This window comes from Apium graveolens, chromosome 10 (assembly GCF_009905375.1).
Source record: "Apium graveolens cultivar Ventura chromosome 10, ASM990537v1, whole genome shotgun sequence".
Classification (NCBI taxonomy): domain Eukaryota; kingdom Viridiplantae; phylum Streptophyta; class Magnoliopsida; order Apiales; family Apiaceae; genus Apium; species Apium graveolens.
The window spans coordinates 229,798,422-229,816,452 of record NC_133656.1 but is presented as its reverse complement, the minus strand read 5'-3'; the positions used below and the strand labels follow the sequence as shown (position 1 = coordinate 229,816,452).

Sequence of the window (18,031 nt, the reverse complement as noted above, 5' to 3'; positions counted from 1 at the left end):
CTGATTGTAATAAGAAAATGCTGTCTTGCATGTTTCTCTTTTCTTTATTCAGTTGTTGCAATATTGTCGTCTCTTTTTTTAAAAATAATAATTATTACCATGTTGTTATATATATATGTTTGTTTAAATTAAAGATTACATTCTTGATTCTTCTGAACTTTAATATAGTGATTGCTTGATTGGTAATCACTATATCTCAGGTTTCGGATCATATTACTAAAATTTAGTATATGCATATTTTTGTTTTTCTCAAGTTTCTTTCGGATTGGAATAATTAATTCTTCTTTAATTTTACAGATTTGGTATGTTTTTACCATATTTTTCATAGTTTTTTAATTTAGTTTTCACATTTTCATTTGTTATGTTGCCGACAAGATTTAATATAATGCAAATGTTGTAAATGTATAGTTAAGATAAAAAACTTTTTTTTACAATACAAAATTAAAGTGAACATGACTTCAAAAATGATAATCTCTATATGTCTTTTACTTCATTAAAATTACAAGAGTGTGAATTCTCCCTTAATATTGTATGTATTACATGAATTTTAAAACGAAATCACCGCCAACAATATTATATTGAGCTAAATCGATCAATTTCCCTTGAACTACTTAAAACCTCAAAATGTAAAATTTACTTTTCAAACATTATGGGCCTGTTTCAATATCTCATATAAGTAACTTAGTGGATCCAACTTATAAGTTAGATTTATAATTAATAAGCTAATAAGTTAAATATTAGTAATAACTTACTTTTTCTCAAAATATTTTGATTTTTTGTTATTTATTTTTTTATTATAGTTTTAAAAATATGTTCGTAAATATTATTTGAATTTTAAATTCACAAATTTAGATAATTGTATTTCAAAATTATTTATTATAATTCATTTAAGTAAAAAAATATTCCGACTTATAAACAAACCATCCAAACACTCATATAACTTATAAATTTTCATTTATTTATCACTTTTATGTAAGTTATATATATTTTTAGTCATAAATTACTTATTTTAACATTTTCATACGGGCACTATATCACACGTACTATGTATAAATTGTCAAAACAAATATTATGTTAATTTTCAAAATTTAGTGTCATAATTCCAAATTAAGAAAAACTGTGGTCTCTAGAATAAAATTTAATTTTGTTTCTTAAAATCAATGAATTTGCTAATTTAAAGTAAAGTATATAAAAAAAATTAAAAACCTGATTTGACAAAAAAAGTTATTTAATTATTTTAGTTAGTATGAGGCATCACCCATCAGGTAGAAATTGTTACCGATATAGAATGTAAAAATCAAGCTTTTTTTAAATTAGACCTATATATTTATACTTGAATTTTTACTTTAAAAGTTTTACAACTTTTAATTGGGTAACTAAAAAAATATAACTTTTTTCGAATTAATAAAAATAAAGACAAAGTAAAATATCCTTCAAATACAAATAAATAATATAAATATTGTTTTTCGCCAAGATATGTAAATATTATTTTTAAGTGAAAATATTGACAATAAAATTTTTACTGGTTGCACGGATTATAAGTTAGTATATTTTATTTATGTTTTATCATATTTCTTGGTAATCTAACGAAAGATATATAAACCAAACAAGCACACATTCATTCATCAATGACAGTTTAGAAATAGTGATTTTTTATTAAACATTTAATCAAACCGAGTTAAGTCGAATACAAACAGGTGACATAACACATCTAAGCATACGAAAAGGATGGAGGTTATGACATGACTCAGGTGTAACGATATAACACATTTAAGCACACAGTGCATTAGAGCAAAATAACTATTTTGGCGTCAATCAAGTTGAGGCCATGTCATCGGAAGGGTCCTAAAGAAAAGTCAGCTACCCATTACATGTGACGTTTTGTGGTAGCGATCCTCATAGATATGAAAACAATACTGATCTAGCAGGAACACAAGTTGCACATTGATACGGAGGCATTTTGTCAAAATGCCGGTGGGAGTGTAATCCCTTCGACTCGATCAAGTCATTGTGGTCAAGTATGCAGTCAGTCAAATACCTCGATTTCTTTTTCTTTTGTGGATTTGTTTCCCTATAAGTACTCGTGACATAATATGATATGAGTTGCAAATTTATTCATTCATCAAAGGTGAAACAGTTTATCCGAACGAACAAATTAGCTAGCTAGTTAAGTTCGTACATAGCAAATAAAGAAGAAAAGAGATCTCTTTTTACGAATGGCCTGCAATTGACTGGTAAATGAAAACCGAAACAATTTATTTTTCTATATAATCCAACTTCAATGTTTTGCCACTGTAAATTGATGATATCTCTTGTTGAGTACTTATGCGTATTTATGTACATTCATTTTTCAGGAATAACACAGGCCACCGAACATCAATTGCTGCGAGCCTGGTTCAAGGGGACTGTTCCCAAGTTGAGAAGGCTTTAAAAGCCGTCAAAAAACTTGAGTTTCATTCTGCTAATGGCATCCCCAACAGATTATTTCAACCTTTCCGGACCAGCTCACATAATTGCAATTGACTGGTATTTATTAAACTTTTTAATGGTATGCTGCTATTGTAAAATGATATGTAATCTGTACTAATAAAAGTTGGCATATATGTACATTTATTTTGCAGGAATAACACTAGCCACCGAACATCCATTGTTGCAAGCCTAGTTCAAGGGGTCTACATTTTGGAGCAAGATCGTCAGAACATTGGGGAAGGCCTCCAAGCTCTAGCTCCTCCATGGTGGACTTCTTTCAACTTCCAGCTACAACAAATGCTCCGAGATGAAATTGATTTCTCAATATAAGGAGCCATCTACAAGTTCGAATCCCCACTAAAAACATATTCCAAACTGCATCATCCACAGTATATATTTGCCTTGAGAGGCACAGTATTCCAACCGGAAACAGTATCACAGGATATCAAACTGGATCTCAAGGTTGCATGCCTCCCAAACATATTTTCAGACTGTCCCCGTGTCAAAGAGGCACTAAAAGTCGTCAAAGAACTAGTAGATGATGCTGGTGCTGAAAATGTATGGTTGGCTATTGCACTAACAGGCCACTCTTTGGGCTCAGCTATGTTAAGAGGAAACACACACATTCGAGATTCAATTCTACCAATACAGGGTACCCACACAAACACACAACAATATATTTGACGTGGAAAACCCACGTCCCAACTTGTATTATTAATCAAAACAATTATCTATAATACATCAATACATAACACCTCAATGGTGTGTCAAACTGATACTTGAGTCAACCAATGCTCAAGCATCTCTCACACGATACCTAAGACGACTACATCTCTTAAGCATACGTCAAGACAATAACATATAGCCTTCACAAACTTAGCCAACAAAACATACCGAATCTGATTATAATAAGAATTGTCTAACCATACAATTATTACCCATTCCCATTATGATAATAATTGTCAACACATACAATTATTACTCAATCCCATTATGATAATAATTGTCAACAAATACAATTATTTCCCAATCCAATTATGTCTTGTATATATCATCAACCCCATATCACATATTGGGTTTAACCCCAACAATCCTCCTCTTCAACCCAATACTCCAGATCAGGTTGAATGGTAACCATCAAAACATCAACGTCCATTCGTTAATGCCTCCCCTCAAACAAGAATCCATTCATCTCGTCCTTCCAACTTTTGAGAATCACTAAGACCCGTATAATGACCTCCAATAACTCCAAACTACCGTTCTTCATCCTAACGACATATGCATCCACAAAATCACGTACATCAATCACGAGTGCCTCCTTTCAGTATTGAGTCACCCGATCCTTACTTTCACAATCCTTCGGCTTCTTTTGAAGAACATCATGAGTATCATCCAAAATTTTTCACCTGGTTGATCAACCATCAAATCATCGAAACTATTGCAATGATCCCGTCCATCTTCCACCTCGAGTCCGAACGAATTGATCCACGGTGCAAGTCAACCGCCATACGGCACGTAACTTTGTCAATAAATCCATCAATGTACTACATCATACCAATTGAACCTCGAACGTTCCTCCAGCCCAATTCATCACGAACCTGAACCTTGGCTCTGATACCACTTGTTAAGAGGAAACACACACATTCGAGATTCAATTCTACCAATACAGGGTACCCACACAAACACACAACAATATATTTGACGTGGAAAACCCACGTCCCAATTTGTATTATTAATCAAAATAATTATCTATAATACATCAATACATAACACCTCAATGGTGTCCCAAACTGATACTTGAGCCAACCAATGCTCAAGCATCTCTCACACGATACCTAAGACGACTACATCTCTTAAGCATACGTCAAGACAATAACATATAGCCTTCACAAACTTAGCCAACAAAACATACCGAATCTGATTATAATAAGAATTGTCTAACCATACAATTATTACCCATTCCCATTATGATAATAATTGTCAACACATACAATTATTACTCAATCCCATTATGATAATAATTGTCAACAAATACAATTATTTCCCAATCCAATTATGTCTTGTATATATCATCAACCCCATATCACATATTGGGTTTAACCCCAACAAGCTATTGCACTAACAGTGGGGCGAAAGATGGTAAAACTGGGATTTCACCTAGAAACGTACCTTTTCAATCCACCATTCAGTTCAGTAGGAACAACACTAGAGCTACTAATCAAGAATAAGATACTGAAACACGGGGCTAAAATCGTGGGGAGTGCACTCAAGGCTGGATTATCACTGACCCTAAAGGGCCATCACCACACTGAAGATAACCAGTTCAGCGTGTTATCGAGTTGGATACCGTATCTGTACGTGAATCCACGTGATCCAATATCTTTGGAGTATATCCCATACTTTAAGCACAGGAAGACAATGAAGTGTATCAGTGCTTCAAGAATCGGAAAATATGCGACCCAAATTTCATTGGGGAGTATAGCTACATCATGTGCATTGTGGTATAGTTCAAAGCCATATCACTTAATTCCAACTGCTTATCTGGTGATTAATAAGTATAAGAGCTGAAAGACTACGGATGCTCATGCACTAGCGCAGTGATGGTCACAGACGACCTGGGAGTCCATTTTACACAAGTTTTAACAGTGTTATATATATATAAATATATATAGGGAGTTGCTCAATTGAGAACCCTAATTATAATGAGATATAAGATCTAATCTCAACCATTTATTTTATATACTACTTTTTTTTCTTTTAATCTCACACTACATTACTTTCTCTCTCCTTTCCTCAATTATTTCCCAGTCTCATATCTTTCATCGACATCACCCCTGATCTCTACCTCTGGTCTTTCTTCTTCCTCCTCTCCTCCACCCTACCGCCGCCGTACCGCCGCGTACTGAACTCTCTTTTCCCTCTACCAATACAAACACAATCTCATCCAAACACATCATCATTCACTCAAATATGTAAAATTTACATACATCTAATTCAGTTTTTTTCTTCAATAGATCTGATTATACTCCAATATCGTTCCGGCCGGTCGTTTCATCATAATTTCAACCTCCGTTGCATAGTTAATTAGTGAAGTAACATTTTTATCGGAGTTGTGACAGTTGTGTGTGATGGTGATGCTCTGTATCTTGCCGGAATTGGTGATCAGAGGTGATTTTTGTTATACAATAGTCATTTATTTATATTCAGGTCCGGTGATTTTGTTAAGATAACGGTGATTTGTAATGTGCAAGAATTAGTGACCAGGAATGTGTGATTGCCGGAATTGATAAATGAATGTTGTTGTGTCGATTTTATTTTAGTGGTTACGGTTTTAATTTAGTCATTCATATTCAAATCCACAAATCCAATGAATTTTGATATGACGATGTTGGTCGAAGTTGATAAACATAACTAGGGGTCACATCTGGTGGATAGACGTGGCGATTTTTGATTGCAGTCGGTGATTTTCCATTTTCTGGTAGTGGTTTCCGGTAGTGGTTTTTGGTTTGCTGATGGTGATTTTATGTCCACCGGTGGTGATTTTATATTTTCAGTTGTTAATTTTTCATTTTTTGGTGGTGATTTTATATTTTTCGGTGGTGATTTTTAATTTGACGGTGGTGATAGGGATAAATAAATTATTATTGTATAATTAAATACTGCATTAATTGTACAAGCTGTGGGCTACTAGGCCCAATAAAAAGATATATGAAACTCAAACCAGAAAGGTTAAGCCTGATGGACCAGATCAGGCCTGATGGAATAAAAAAGGCCCAAAAGCCCTAATTATTAATTAATTTCGTAATTAATTAATAAGGGAAAAATCAGCTATTGAGAAGAGTCCCGATAAGGATATAAATCCTTATAGATTAGCCTCAAGGGGACCTAAAAGGATAAGGGATCAGCTTCCTACTTCCTAGGACTCCTAAGTCTATCCTAATTCAGAGGCTTGTCCACCAAGTCTCCTATACCAAGTCCAATTCAAGGACTCCCACATCTATATAAGGGGCCTCACCCCACAAATCAGAACTACGTTTTTTGACTTGATCCTTGGCAATCAGCAAGGTACGTAGGCATCTTGTTAAGGCAGATTGAGTCACGAAACACAAGAGCAGTCAAATCGAGCCTTGGAGCTCACGTTCCTTAGTATTAAATACATCAATTATATATAGTAGTTTTAATCCATAACATTTGGCGCCGTCTGTGGGAAAACGGAACAGCAACCATGGCGAGAACACGGAGAACAACTAGCACTCTGGAGGAGGGAACACCATCAGGGACAACCCAGGTGATTTCATCAACCGTGGAGGTTCCTCCCCATTCAACTTATGCATCTACTCAGGGGGAAGCCCAGACAGGGGCAACTCATCCTCAGCCACAAGGGACAACTCCCCCGACTATTCAAGGTACGAATCCTCAAGTTCAACAAATACATATACCTGTGAATTCTCGACCCGTCGGGTATGAATATTCAACTATTGTTACTACTAACCCCCCTTATGGGATGCCCCTTCACCCTGAGGTTGGAGGAAGTGGATATGCTGGGCGAAGCGAAGCACGAGGGCGGTCGCCCCCCTATATACGAGGTTTGGATCCTATCCCTGAGGATCGGGAATTTTCTGGTCCATACACTGAGAGAGACTCCGAATCTTCGGATGATGAAGTGGCCCCGAGAAGGAGGCGTCCTGGAAAAGAGCCAATGGCCGATGGAAGGCAACGCCCCCAAAGCACCCCAGGGGCGAATCCCCAAGAAGTGCAGGAAAAGATCAGGGCTCATGAGGCTGAAATCCAAAGGCTGAGGCGTGATTTGGAGGCTCACCAAGCCACCAGACCCCACATACCTCCTAGGGGGAGAAATCCTCCTCCTATCATAGACCTGGATGGTCCGGTAAGAAGAAGGGCTGCTGTCCCAAGAACTGATCCAAGCAATCTCCTTCCCCTTGGAGATCCTGATGATCCAACTCCACCCTTCACAGAAGAGATAATGAATGCCCATATCTCAAGAAAATTTAAGATGCCCACTATCAAAGCCTATGATGGCACGGGAGACCCCGCTAATCATGTTAGGACATTCTCTAATGCACTGCTGCTGCAACCCGTGAATGATGCTATAAAATGTCGGGCCTTCCCTCAAACCCTGTCGGGTATGGCTCAAAGATGGTACAGTCGCCTACCCCCAAATTCTATTGGATCATTCAGAGAATTAAGTCAGGCTTTTATTAAGCAATTCATCAGTGGAAGAGTCCATGAGAAAAGTTCAGCATCTCTTATGAGTCTTGTGCAGGGAGCTAAAGAATCCTTAAGAGATTACCTAAATCGTTTTACAAAGGAGGCTTTAAAAGTCCCAGACCTTGATGATAAGGTAGCCATGATAGCACTGCAACAAGGAACTAGGGATGAGTTTTTCAAGATGTCTTTGGCCAAACGACCCCCTGAGAGCATGTTGCAGCTCCAAGAGAGGGCAGGGAAGTATATCAAGGTTGAAGAAAGTATGAGGAAGACCGTAGTAAGTAATGAGCCCACTGGAGGCAAGAAACGAAAAACTGATTTGGAGTATATCACTAAGGATAAATATCCTAGAACCGAACAAAACCCTGATTCAACCCCCAAGAAGGGAGGACCTGGGCAAAAGTTCACTGAATACGCTAAGCTGAATGCTCCCAGAAGTCAGATTTTGATGGAGATTGAGAAAGACAGAGATATTCGCTGGCCTAAGCCCTTGAAGGCTGATCCCGCCAAGCTAGATAAGGGCAAGTATTGCAGGTTTCACAAAGATGTTGGCCATGACACCGATGAGTGTAGGCAGTTGAAAGATGAAATTGAGTTTTTGATTCGAAAAGGAAGGCTGAACAAGTATACTGGAGATGGAGGAGACAGAAACAATAATGGAAGGAAGAACTTTGAAGATCGTAGGAGGGACCAAGATGATCAGGGGCGGAATCCCCAACCTAGAGGACCAGTTATAAACACCATTTATGGAGGGCCGAGACCTCGAGGGCCTGTGATAAACACGATCTTTGGAGGTCCAACTGCTGCTGGATTGTCCAAAAATTCCAGAAAGGCATATACTAGAGAGGTTATGCATATTGTTGGAGAAGCCCCGAAGAGGGCCAGGACAGAAGTAACATTGACTTTTGATGATTCCGACCTAGAGGGTGTGAAGTTTCCCCATGACGACCCGCTGGTCATAACGCCGATAATAGGAAATAGCCCGGTTAAGAGGGTCCTTGTGGACAATGGTGCTTCTGTGGATATCTTGCTCCACGACACCTTTCTAAGGATGGGGTATAACGACTCCCAGTTGACACCAACCGACATGCCGATATATGGATTTGCTGGAGTAGAATGTCCTGTAGAAGGGATAATTAAATTGCCAACCACCATAGGTACGGAGCCAAGGCAAGCAACGCAGATGCTGGATTTTGTGGTGGTAAAGGCTAGTTCAACTTATAATGCTATCATGGGGAGAACAGGGATACATGCCTTCAAGGCAGTCCCCTCTTCCTACCATTCAGTCATGAAGTTTCCCACCCGAAACGGGATTGGAGAAGAGAGGGGAGATCAAAAAATGGCTAGAAGCTGTTATGTGGCCTCTTTGAGGGCAGATGGAGTCGGGGGGCAGGTTCTTCCTATTGAAGATATGGATATTCGAGAAAATGATGAGAATAGAGGAAAGCCAGCAGAAGAATTGGTTTCGGTTCCTTTAGATCCCAAGAATCCTGAGAGGATGACTTTCATTGGAGCTACATTAGAGGAGCCCCTTAGAGGGAAGTTAGTGAAATTTTTGCAAGAAAATAGTGATGTGTTTGCATGGTCAGCAGCTGATATGCCAGGCATAGACCCGGAGTTAATTACACACAAGTTAAACGTGGATCCAAGCCGGAAGACAGTGAAACAAAAGAAAAGAAATTTTGCCCCGGAAAGACAAGAGGCTATAAAGCAGGAAGTGGAAAAGCTCTTAGAGGCTGGTTTCATTGAGGAGATTCAATTTCCGGAGTGGTTAGCAAACCCTGTAATGGTGAAGAAGGCTAATGGAAAGTGGAGGATGTGTATAGACTTCACCGATCTGAATGATGCATGCCCCAAAGACTGTTTTCCGCTGCCTAGAATTGATACTTTGATTGATGCCACCGCTGGACATGAGATGCTGAGTTTCATGGATGGGTTTAGCGGATACAACCAGATCAAAATGCATAAGGATGACATTCCAAAGGTATCATTTATCACTGACTTTGGTGTTTATTGTTATCTTGTTATGGCGTTTGGTCTCAAGAATGCAGGAGCCACCTATCAAAGGTTGGTGAATAAAATTTTTAAGGATCTTATTGGGAAGACTATGGAAGTCTATGTTGATGACATGCTAGTCAAGAGTCTAGTAAAGACTGATCATATAACCCATTTGAGGGAAGCTTTTGAGGTCCTGAGGTACCACAAGATGATGTTGAATCCCACGAAGTGTGCTTTCGGAGTAGGATCTGGAAAATTCTTGGGATTGATGGTCTCAAAGAGGGGAATTGAGGCTAACCCCGATAAAATAAAGGCAATCCTGGACATGGAACCCCCAAAAACTGTCAAGGATGTTCAGAAACTCACAGGAAGGGTTGCTGCGCTAGGACGATTCATCTCCAAGTCAGGAGACAAGTGCTTGTCATTCTTCAAGTCATTAAAGAACATTAAAGACTTTGTATGGAGTGAGGAAAATCAGAAGGCATTTGAAGAGTTAAAGAAGTATATGGGCCAGGCCCCGTTGTTGGCCAAGCCAGTTCTGGGTGAAGTTTTATTCTTGTACTTGGCTGTTTCAGAAAGCGCCTTGAGCGCGGTGTTGGTTAAGGAGGAACTGAAAGTCCAGAAACCCGTATACTATGTCAGCAAAATTTTGCATGGTGCTGAGTTGAATTATTCAGCCATTGAGAAATTCGCTTTAGCCTTGGTGATGGCTTCAAGAAAGCTGCGTCCTTATTTTCAAGCTCACCAAATTGAAGTGCTAACAAATCAGCCACTGAGAAATATCATTCACAGTCCCAAGGCAAGTGGAAGACTAATTAAGTGGGCAATAGAGTTGGGAGAGTTTGATCTCAAGTATAAGCCACGTATGGCCATAAAAGCCCAGGCACTAGCTGACTTCGTGGTGGAATGTACCATACCCAACCAAGAAGTCGGGGGGCAGGAAGATACCACACCTCAAGACAAGGGAGTCGACAATGGGGACAACGAGAAAGAATATTGGGTTCTCTATTTTGATGGAGCATCAAAAAAGATACCACACCTCAAGACAAGGGAGTCGATAATGGGGACAACGAGAAAGAATATTGGGTTCTCTATTTTGATGGAGCATCAAAAACAAATTCCAGTGGAGCAGGGTTGGTTTTGCAAAGCCCTGATGGATTCTTAATAGAGTATGCCATGAAGCTAGACTTCCCAACCACAAATAATGAGGCAGAGTATGAAGCCCTGATTGCTGGCCTTGGTCTAGCTGGGACACTTAGAGTCAAAAACTTAAAGGTCCGTGGAGACTCGAAGTTGATCATATCCCAGGTAAAGGGAGAATTTGAAGCAAGGGATGATACGATGGCAAAGTATGTTCGCCTAGTAAAGGCTGTGATGACCCAATTTAATGAATGCCATGTTGAACACATTCCAAGGGAAGAAAATGCTAAAGCAGATGCGCTATCAAAGTTTGCTTCATCTGAGATTGAAGAAAGCTCAGGAAGTGTGTACTTCCGTGTTTTGAAGACACGAAGCATATATGTTAAGCTTGTGGCTCCCGTAGGCTTGGGGACGTCATGGATTGATCCCATCAAGGCTCACATTCAGACCGGTTGGTTGCCAAGCGATACAATTGAGGCACGGAAGTTAACTGTTCGAGCACTAAGGTACTCTTTGATAGATGGGATTCTATATAAAAGATCTTTCGTGGTTCCTTACTTGAGGTGTCTCAGGCCCGATGAGGCGCGCTTAGCTCTTGAGGAAGTGCATGGAGGTATTTGTGGGCAACACTTGGGGGGCAGGGCCTTGGCTCATAAGATAACTCGTTTAGGCTTCTATTGGCCAGAAATGATGGCTGATGCCAAAGAATATGTAAAGAAGTGTGATCGTTGTCAGAAGCATGCACCAGTCGCCAGACAACCCCCCGAGATGCTGACCTCTATCAACTCACCTATTCCCTTTGCTATGTGGGGGATGGATATTCTAGGGCCTTTTCCTATGGCCACAGCACAAAGGAAGTTTCTGATTGTAGCCATTGATTATTTCACCAAGTGGATCGAAGCCAAACCTTTGGCCAAAATCACAACTAAGCAGGTTGCACAATTCCTGTGGGAAAACATTATGTGCCGATATGGAATTCCCCGTATCCTCGTCACTGACAATGGAACGCAATTCAACAATGAGGAATTCAAGAAGTATTGTGAAGAAAATGAAATTGAGTTACGATTCACCTCTGTGGCTCACCCGCAAGCCAATGGGCAAGCGGAAGTAGCAAATCGGATAATCCTGGATGGATTAAAGAAGAGGATCGAGAAGTCAAGAAATAATTGGGTGGACGAGATACTTCCCATATTATGGGCCTATAGGACTACCTGTAGAATCACGACGGGAGCAACTCCCTTCTTGTTGGCATATGGGGCAGAAGCAGTAGTTCCGGTGGAGATATCACATTCCTCTCCAAGGATTCAGGCTTTCAACGCAGAGGAAAATGGGGAAGGTCAGAGGTTAGCCCTGGATTTGATCGATGAAGTGCGAGATAAGGCACATGCAAAGATAGTAGAATATCAGAAAAAAGCTTCATTCTACTACAACCTAAGGGTTAAAGAAAGGTTTTTTAAACAAGGCGATCTAGTCTTGAGGAAGATAGAAGCATCTGGTGTTGGACAGAAAGGGAAGCTTGCCCCAAATTGGGAAGGGCCGTACAGAGTCAAGAACGTTCAAGGTAGAGGAACCTACAAGCTCGAGACTATGGATGGTTTTGAAGTCCCGAGGACCTGGCACGCACAAAACCTGAAGGTTTACTACGTGTAAGATAGGCGAAGTACGATTCTCACTTGTCATTGTGACAAGTAGGTTTAAAAGCACCTGGAAGCTTTGCTTGCGTAGGATTTTATATTCCAGTAGAATTTACATTGTCTAGTTATTATTGATTAGGGTCGAACCCATGCTATGTAAGGTTTTGAAAAACCAGACTTCATATTAAAGAGTTTGAAATTACTTCAATCCAAGGATGTTTAAGGCTCAAATGCATATTAAACAGAAAGAGGCAAGAAAAGCAACATATAAAATATAAGCCCCGAAGGGTAATAAGTTTTGAATACGATTAAGTCAATACAATAAGACAAGCCATGCAAGGCTGAAAAAGCTCTAAGGAGCTGAGGTGCCCTCGGCGTCCATATCATCGTCTTCTCCGCTCTCGCTAGATGTCTCCGTCGTCTCGGAGGAGGAAGAGCTGTCATCCTCAGCAGGTCTGGAAGAAGACTCGGGAGGAGGAAGAAGTGGATCCTGAGGAACATGGTCCGAGACAACTACTCGGGTACGAAACCTCTGTAGCAAAGCCTCGTCGTCAGGGCAGATGTAGTCCGCCGGGTTAATATCAGGACAAGCCTCGTTCACGGTCCCAAGGGCCGTGTCCCAACCAGTCCTAAAAAACTCGGGAAAGACTGAATCATCCCTAATCCTCATAGATTGGGCAAACTCCTCCGAGTCCAGATAATTGTCTATAGCTTTATCCTTCTCCGCCCGAAGTACCACTAGCTCGGCGTTAGACTCTCCGAGTTCTTCCTCCTTGCGCTTGAGCTTCTTCTCCAGGGTAGCATACTTCTTCTGCTGCCTCCTGAGGGCATTATCGGCCTTATCAGAAGCCCGCTTCCATGATTTGGCTTGCCTCACAGCGCCTTGAAAGTAGGCGTTAGACTGAAACAAAACAATTAACAAAGTATAAGGCAAGAAAGTGCTACAAGAACGAGAAATAAGTTTAAAAAAGAGAAGGCATACCGAAGCCAGAGATTGGGCTCCCATGAGCTTAATCCTCTCAAGGTCAGGGGTGGCCACCACATCAGTAAAGTCCTTTGGAGTCACGCTATGGTAGGACCAATCCCAAGCATGCTTCGTGGAACCAACCACGGTATCCCCTCGGCGGAATCCCCAGAGAGGCTGAAAGGCGCCTGTAGCAGCAGCAGCAGGGGCAGCAGCAGTGATAGGAGCATTATGGCCCTCAGCTCCTTCAGTTGAAGCCTCCCCCATAGGCTCCTTGTGCTTTCTCAAGAAGATAGGCTATGTCGCCTTTCCTCTGGTGTCTAGGCCTGCTAACCGAGCTTTCTTCATCCTAGTTGTTTCCTCGACCAAGGGGACATTGTCCTCGTTAATCTCCTTAGCAGCTGAAACAAAGCAAAAGACAAAATAAGTGATGTTAATAATGCGTGAAATAAAGAAAAATTGAGAAGGGAAGAGAAATACCCTGTTGAGAAACAGAGGATAGTCCCACATGAATCAGGGAAAACTCTTCTAAAAGAGTCCAGCTGGTGGTGGTGCCATCATCCTGAGTGAGCCCATTGTAAATGATAGTTTCTTCAGGAGTTAAGTGAATGGATTTGAGGCTACCATCACTGACCTTCCCGAAGGAAGATCGAAAGAGCGTGCCCCAGTCGCCATTCTCCCAACGTAACCCAACGAAACTATTCCTCCAATTTGAATTATTATCAGGAATAGAGGCGCTATTAAAGATATGTTTGCTTTTGGGCCTTTGTTTGACATAAACCCAGCCACAAATATTGGAAGAACTATTGTAACATTGAAAGACTTTCCTAAAAACGGCTACAGAAAGAGGAAAGCCCTCCCTAAGACAACAAACCATAAAACATAGAATATTCCTCCAGGCGTTTGGAGGAAGCTGACACGGGTTGATTTGTAAGTCAGCCAAAAGATGAGGGATAAAAGGATGGAAAGGGAACCTAAGCCCAGCATTAAGGGCGTCGGTGTAGATGAAGAGAGTATCGGGCCTCCAGTGGCAAGTACGGTCGCCACCAGAGACTGGAACTAGTCTAAAGGGGGGAGGGACGTTATAACGAGCATTTAGTTTATTGAAATCTATGTTATGCCAAGTATTACAGTGATTAAAGGAGTCGAGATGTGCAGTGGAAGGATATTCATCCCCCCTAGTATTAATCATATCAATTAAAGACATATATGAAGAGCGGATCTCGATATCCTTACCTCGTTTTGAAGCCGAGGCTATCTTGGCCGCCCTCTCGGAACTCTTGTCAGCCATCTAGTAAAGACTGGAAAAGACTTGGGAGGAGGAAGAAGTGGATTTGAGGGAGGAGAAGATTAGGAAGTTTGAGATGAAGAGAAATGAAATGAGAGGTGTGAAGAAGCACACTCTCATCCCACCTATATATAGGAGAAATAAGGGGATTTGGGCCTCAAAAAAGCCCATTTGAGCCCAAAAATAAGAAGGTTCTGGAATTATCCAGAAAATCCCTGGAAAAATTGAGAGAAATTTGAATTTTTTTGAAGATTCTGGAAGAATCCAGAATAACCTTAAAAGAATTTGGAATTTGGGCTCAGAAATGAGGCCCAATTCTAGAAAAATCTTGAAAAACCCAAGGCCCAGTACCAAGGCCCAAATACAAAAAGCCCTATTTGAGGCCCAAAATGATTTTTTCAGGCCCAGGATTAATAAAGATAGTGGGCCCCAAGGTCAGAATAGCCCAGAAAAGGGCCTAATTAGTTAAAAATACAAAACCCAGTTGAAATGGGCCCAGGTTATAAACCAAGAAAGGGGATGGCCCAAAAGAATACAGCCCAGGTTTAAGGGCCCAAATCCAAATTACAGAAATATATGCAAGAAGTTAATTCAAGACCAATTCGACCAGGAAACACAAAGGAATCCTGATCAAAACTCCTGAGGTCGAAATCTTGTCGATCAGGGCTGAAAAATAAGCTTAATTCGACCTGAATTGAGACTCATTCGACTAGAAATCAACTGAAAACCCTGGTCGAAACAATCCTGCTCGAAATTGCTTCGACCAAGGCAAGAAAGGCGGCTAATTCGGTCAAAACAAAGAATTCTGACCTAAAACCCTGACCGAAAATTTCCTGGTCGAAAAGGGGAAATAGCTGTTTCATTCGATCAAGAATGGCAGAATGTTTTTGACCCGGTCGACCAGGAAACCAAATAAAATCCTGGTCGAATGAGCCCTGCCCGAATTTGCATCGACCTGGGCAACAAATGAGGGTTAATTCGGTCAAAAACGGAGATCCTGACCGAAAAGGGCGAAAATCCTAGTCGAAAAAAAAAAAAAGGGAAAAAAAATCCTGGCCGAAATTCGACCAGGACCTCTGCTCGAATATTCCTGCTCGAATTTCCTTCGACCAGGGCTGAAAGAAGGTTAATTCGACCAGGATCCTGGCCGAATGGATTCCTGGTCGAAAACTGTATAAAAAAGAAAAAAAAAAGGAGAAAAAAGAAAAAAAAAAGAAAAAAAAAATCCTGGAAAATTACAAAAAAAAAATCAGGAAATTCCTTAAAATAATTTTTGAAAAATGTTAATATTTTCAGAAATTAAGGAATAAATCCAGAAATTAAGGAATAAATCCAGAAATTAAGGATAAATTCCAGAAATTAAGGAATAAATCCAGAAATTAAGGATAAAATCCAGAAATTAAGGAATAAATCCAGAAATTAAGGATAAATTCCAGAAATTAAGGAATAAATCCAGAAATTAAGGATAAAATCCAGAAATTAAGGAATAAATCCAGAAATTAAGGATAAATTCCAGAAATTAAGGAATAAATCCAGAAATTAAGGATAAAATCCAGAAATTAAGGAATAAATCCAGAAATTAAGGATAAATCCAGAAATTAAGGAATAAATCCAGAAATTAAGGATAAATTCCAGAAATTAAGGGAAAAATCCAGAAATTAAGGGAAAAATCCCAGAAATTAAGGGAAAAATCCAGAAATTAAGGATAAATCCCAGAAAAATAAGGAAAAATCCCAGAAAAATTAGGGAAAATCCCAGAAAAATTAGGGAAAATTCCAGAAATTAGGGAAAAATCCCGGAAATTAGGGAAAAATTCCTGGAAATCAAAATAATTCCTAAATAAAAGGAAAAATTCGTTGTAAACGTGTAGGTCGCTCCACACTTTACGGAAAAACGAAACCCTGTAAGGGAACAAATAGACTTAACTTCTGCGAAACCTATTCAATGTTTCCCAAAAGTTGGGGGGCAAATGATAGGGATAAATAAATTATTATTGTATAATTAAATACTGCATTAATTGTACAAGCTGTGGGCTACTAGGCCCAATAAAAAGATATATGAAACTCAAACCAGAAAGGTTAAGCCTGATGGACCAGATCAGGCCTGATGGAATAAAAAAGGCCCAAAAGCCCTAATTATTAATTAATTTCGTAATTAATTAATAAGGGAAAAATCAGCTATTGAGAAGAGTCCCGATAAGGATATAAATCCTTATAGATTAGCCTCAAGGGGACCTAAAAGGATAAGGGATCAGCTTCCTACTTCCTAGGACTCCTAAGTCTATCCTAATTCAGAGGCTTGTCCACTAAGTCTCCTATACCAAGTCCAATTCAAGGACTCCCACATCTATATAAGGGGCCTCACCCCACAAATCAGAACTACGTTTTTTGACTTGATCCTTGGCAATCAGCAAGGTACGTAGGCATCTTGTTAAGGCAGATTGAGTCACGAAACACAAGAGCAGTCAAATCGAGCCTTGGAGCTCACGTTCCTTAGTATTAAATACAGCAATTATATATAGTAGTTTTAATCCATAACAGGTGGTGATTTTCTGGTGGTCGCCGGAGATGGTGGTGGTTGTCGGTGGTGGTGGTGGCCAGAAATGGTGGTTGCTAGTTGTTGGAGGTGGGGTTGGGTGATAAGTAGAAAGAAGAAGATGGAAGAAATGATGGTTGGAGAAGATGATGAGATTTAAAATTAATGGCCTAGATTAAAAATAGATTTAAATTTTTATGGTTGAGATTAGATCTCATATCTCACCAAAAAAAGGTTCTCAATGGAGTAAGACCCTTTATATATATATTTGTCATTTGACTTTTGTGCACGTAATTTAAAGTGATTTGAACATGTAGTTAAAATAATTATTTTTAAAAAAATCTTTTTGTGAATTTTAGTACAAGTTATATGTTTTTATTCAGAAAAATAAAATTTTAAAAATAATTATTTTTGCTAGCCAGTCAAAGCACCTTGAAATGTGTGCAGAAAAGTCAAACGACAAATATATAAAAACAGAGGAAGTATATGTATGTTGAATAACTGTATAAATTTAAGATATTTAATTTTTTTATTAATATTGGTATTTAAGATATTCAAGATATTTTTTTATAACTAAAATTCACTTATTTTAACATTCGTATCGTTGGATTGTTGAAAAAATCATTTATAAAATTATATGCTTAATCGGGAACAAATTATACGTGTTTGGGAGTTGATCTTTCCCTAGATTTTTTTATTCATATCATGCAGGATGAATTTTATTTTATTTTTGTAATTTTTTCTTAAGACTAAATTTGATATATTTTAACATCC

At 39.3% G+C, this 18,031-nt stretch overlaps 1 protein-coding gene across 1 annotated transcript; it reads left to right on the top strand.

The window, feature by feature from the left end:
- The first annotated feature begins 4,605 nt into the window (after positions 1-4,605).
- Positions 4,606-5,037, top strand: LOC141691951 (GDSL esterase/lipase At4g10955-like). Its single transcript, XM_074496698.1, has one exon. The coding sequence runs from the start codon at positions 4,606-4,608 to the stop codon at positions 5,035-5,037; it is 432 nt and encodes a 143-aa protein (XP_074352799.1).
- Positions 5,038-18,031: the final 12,994 nt, after the last annotated feature.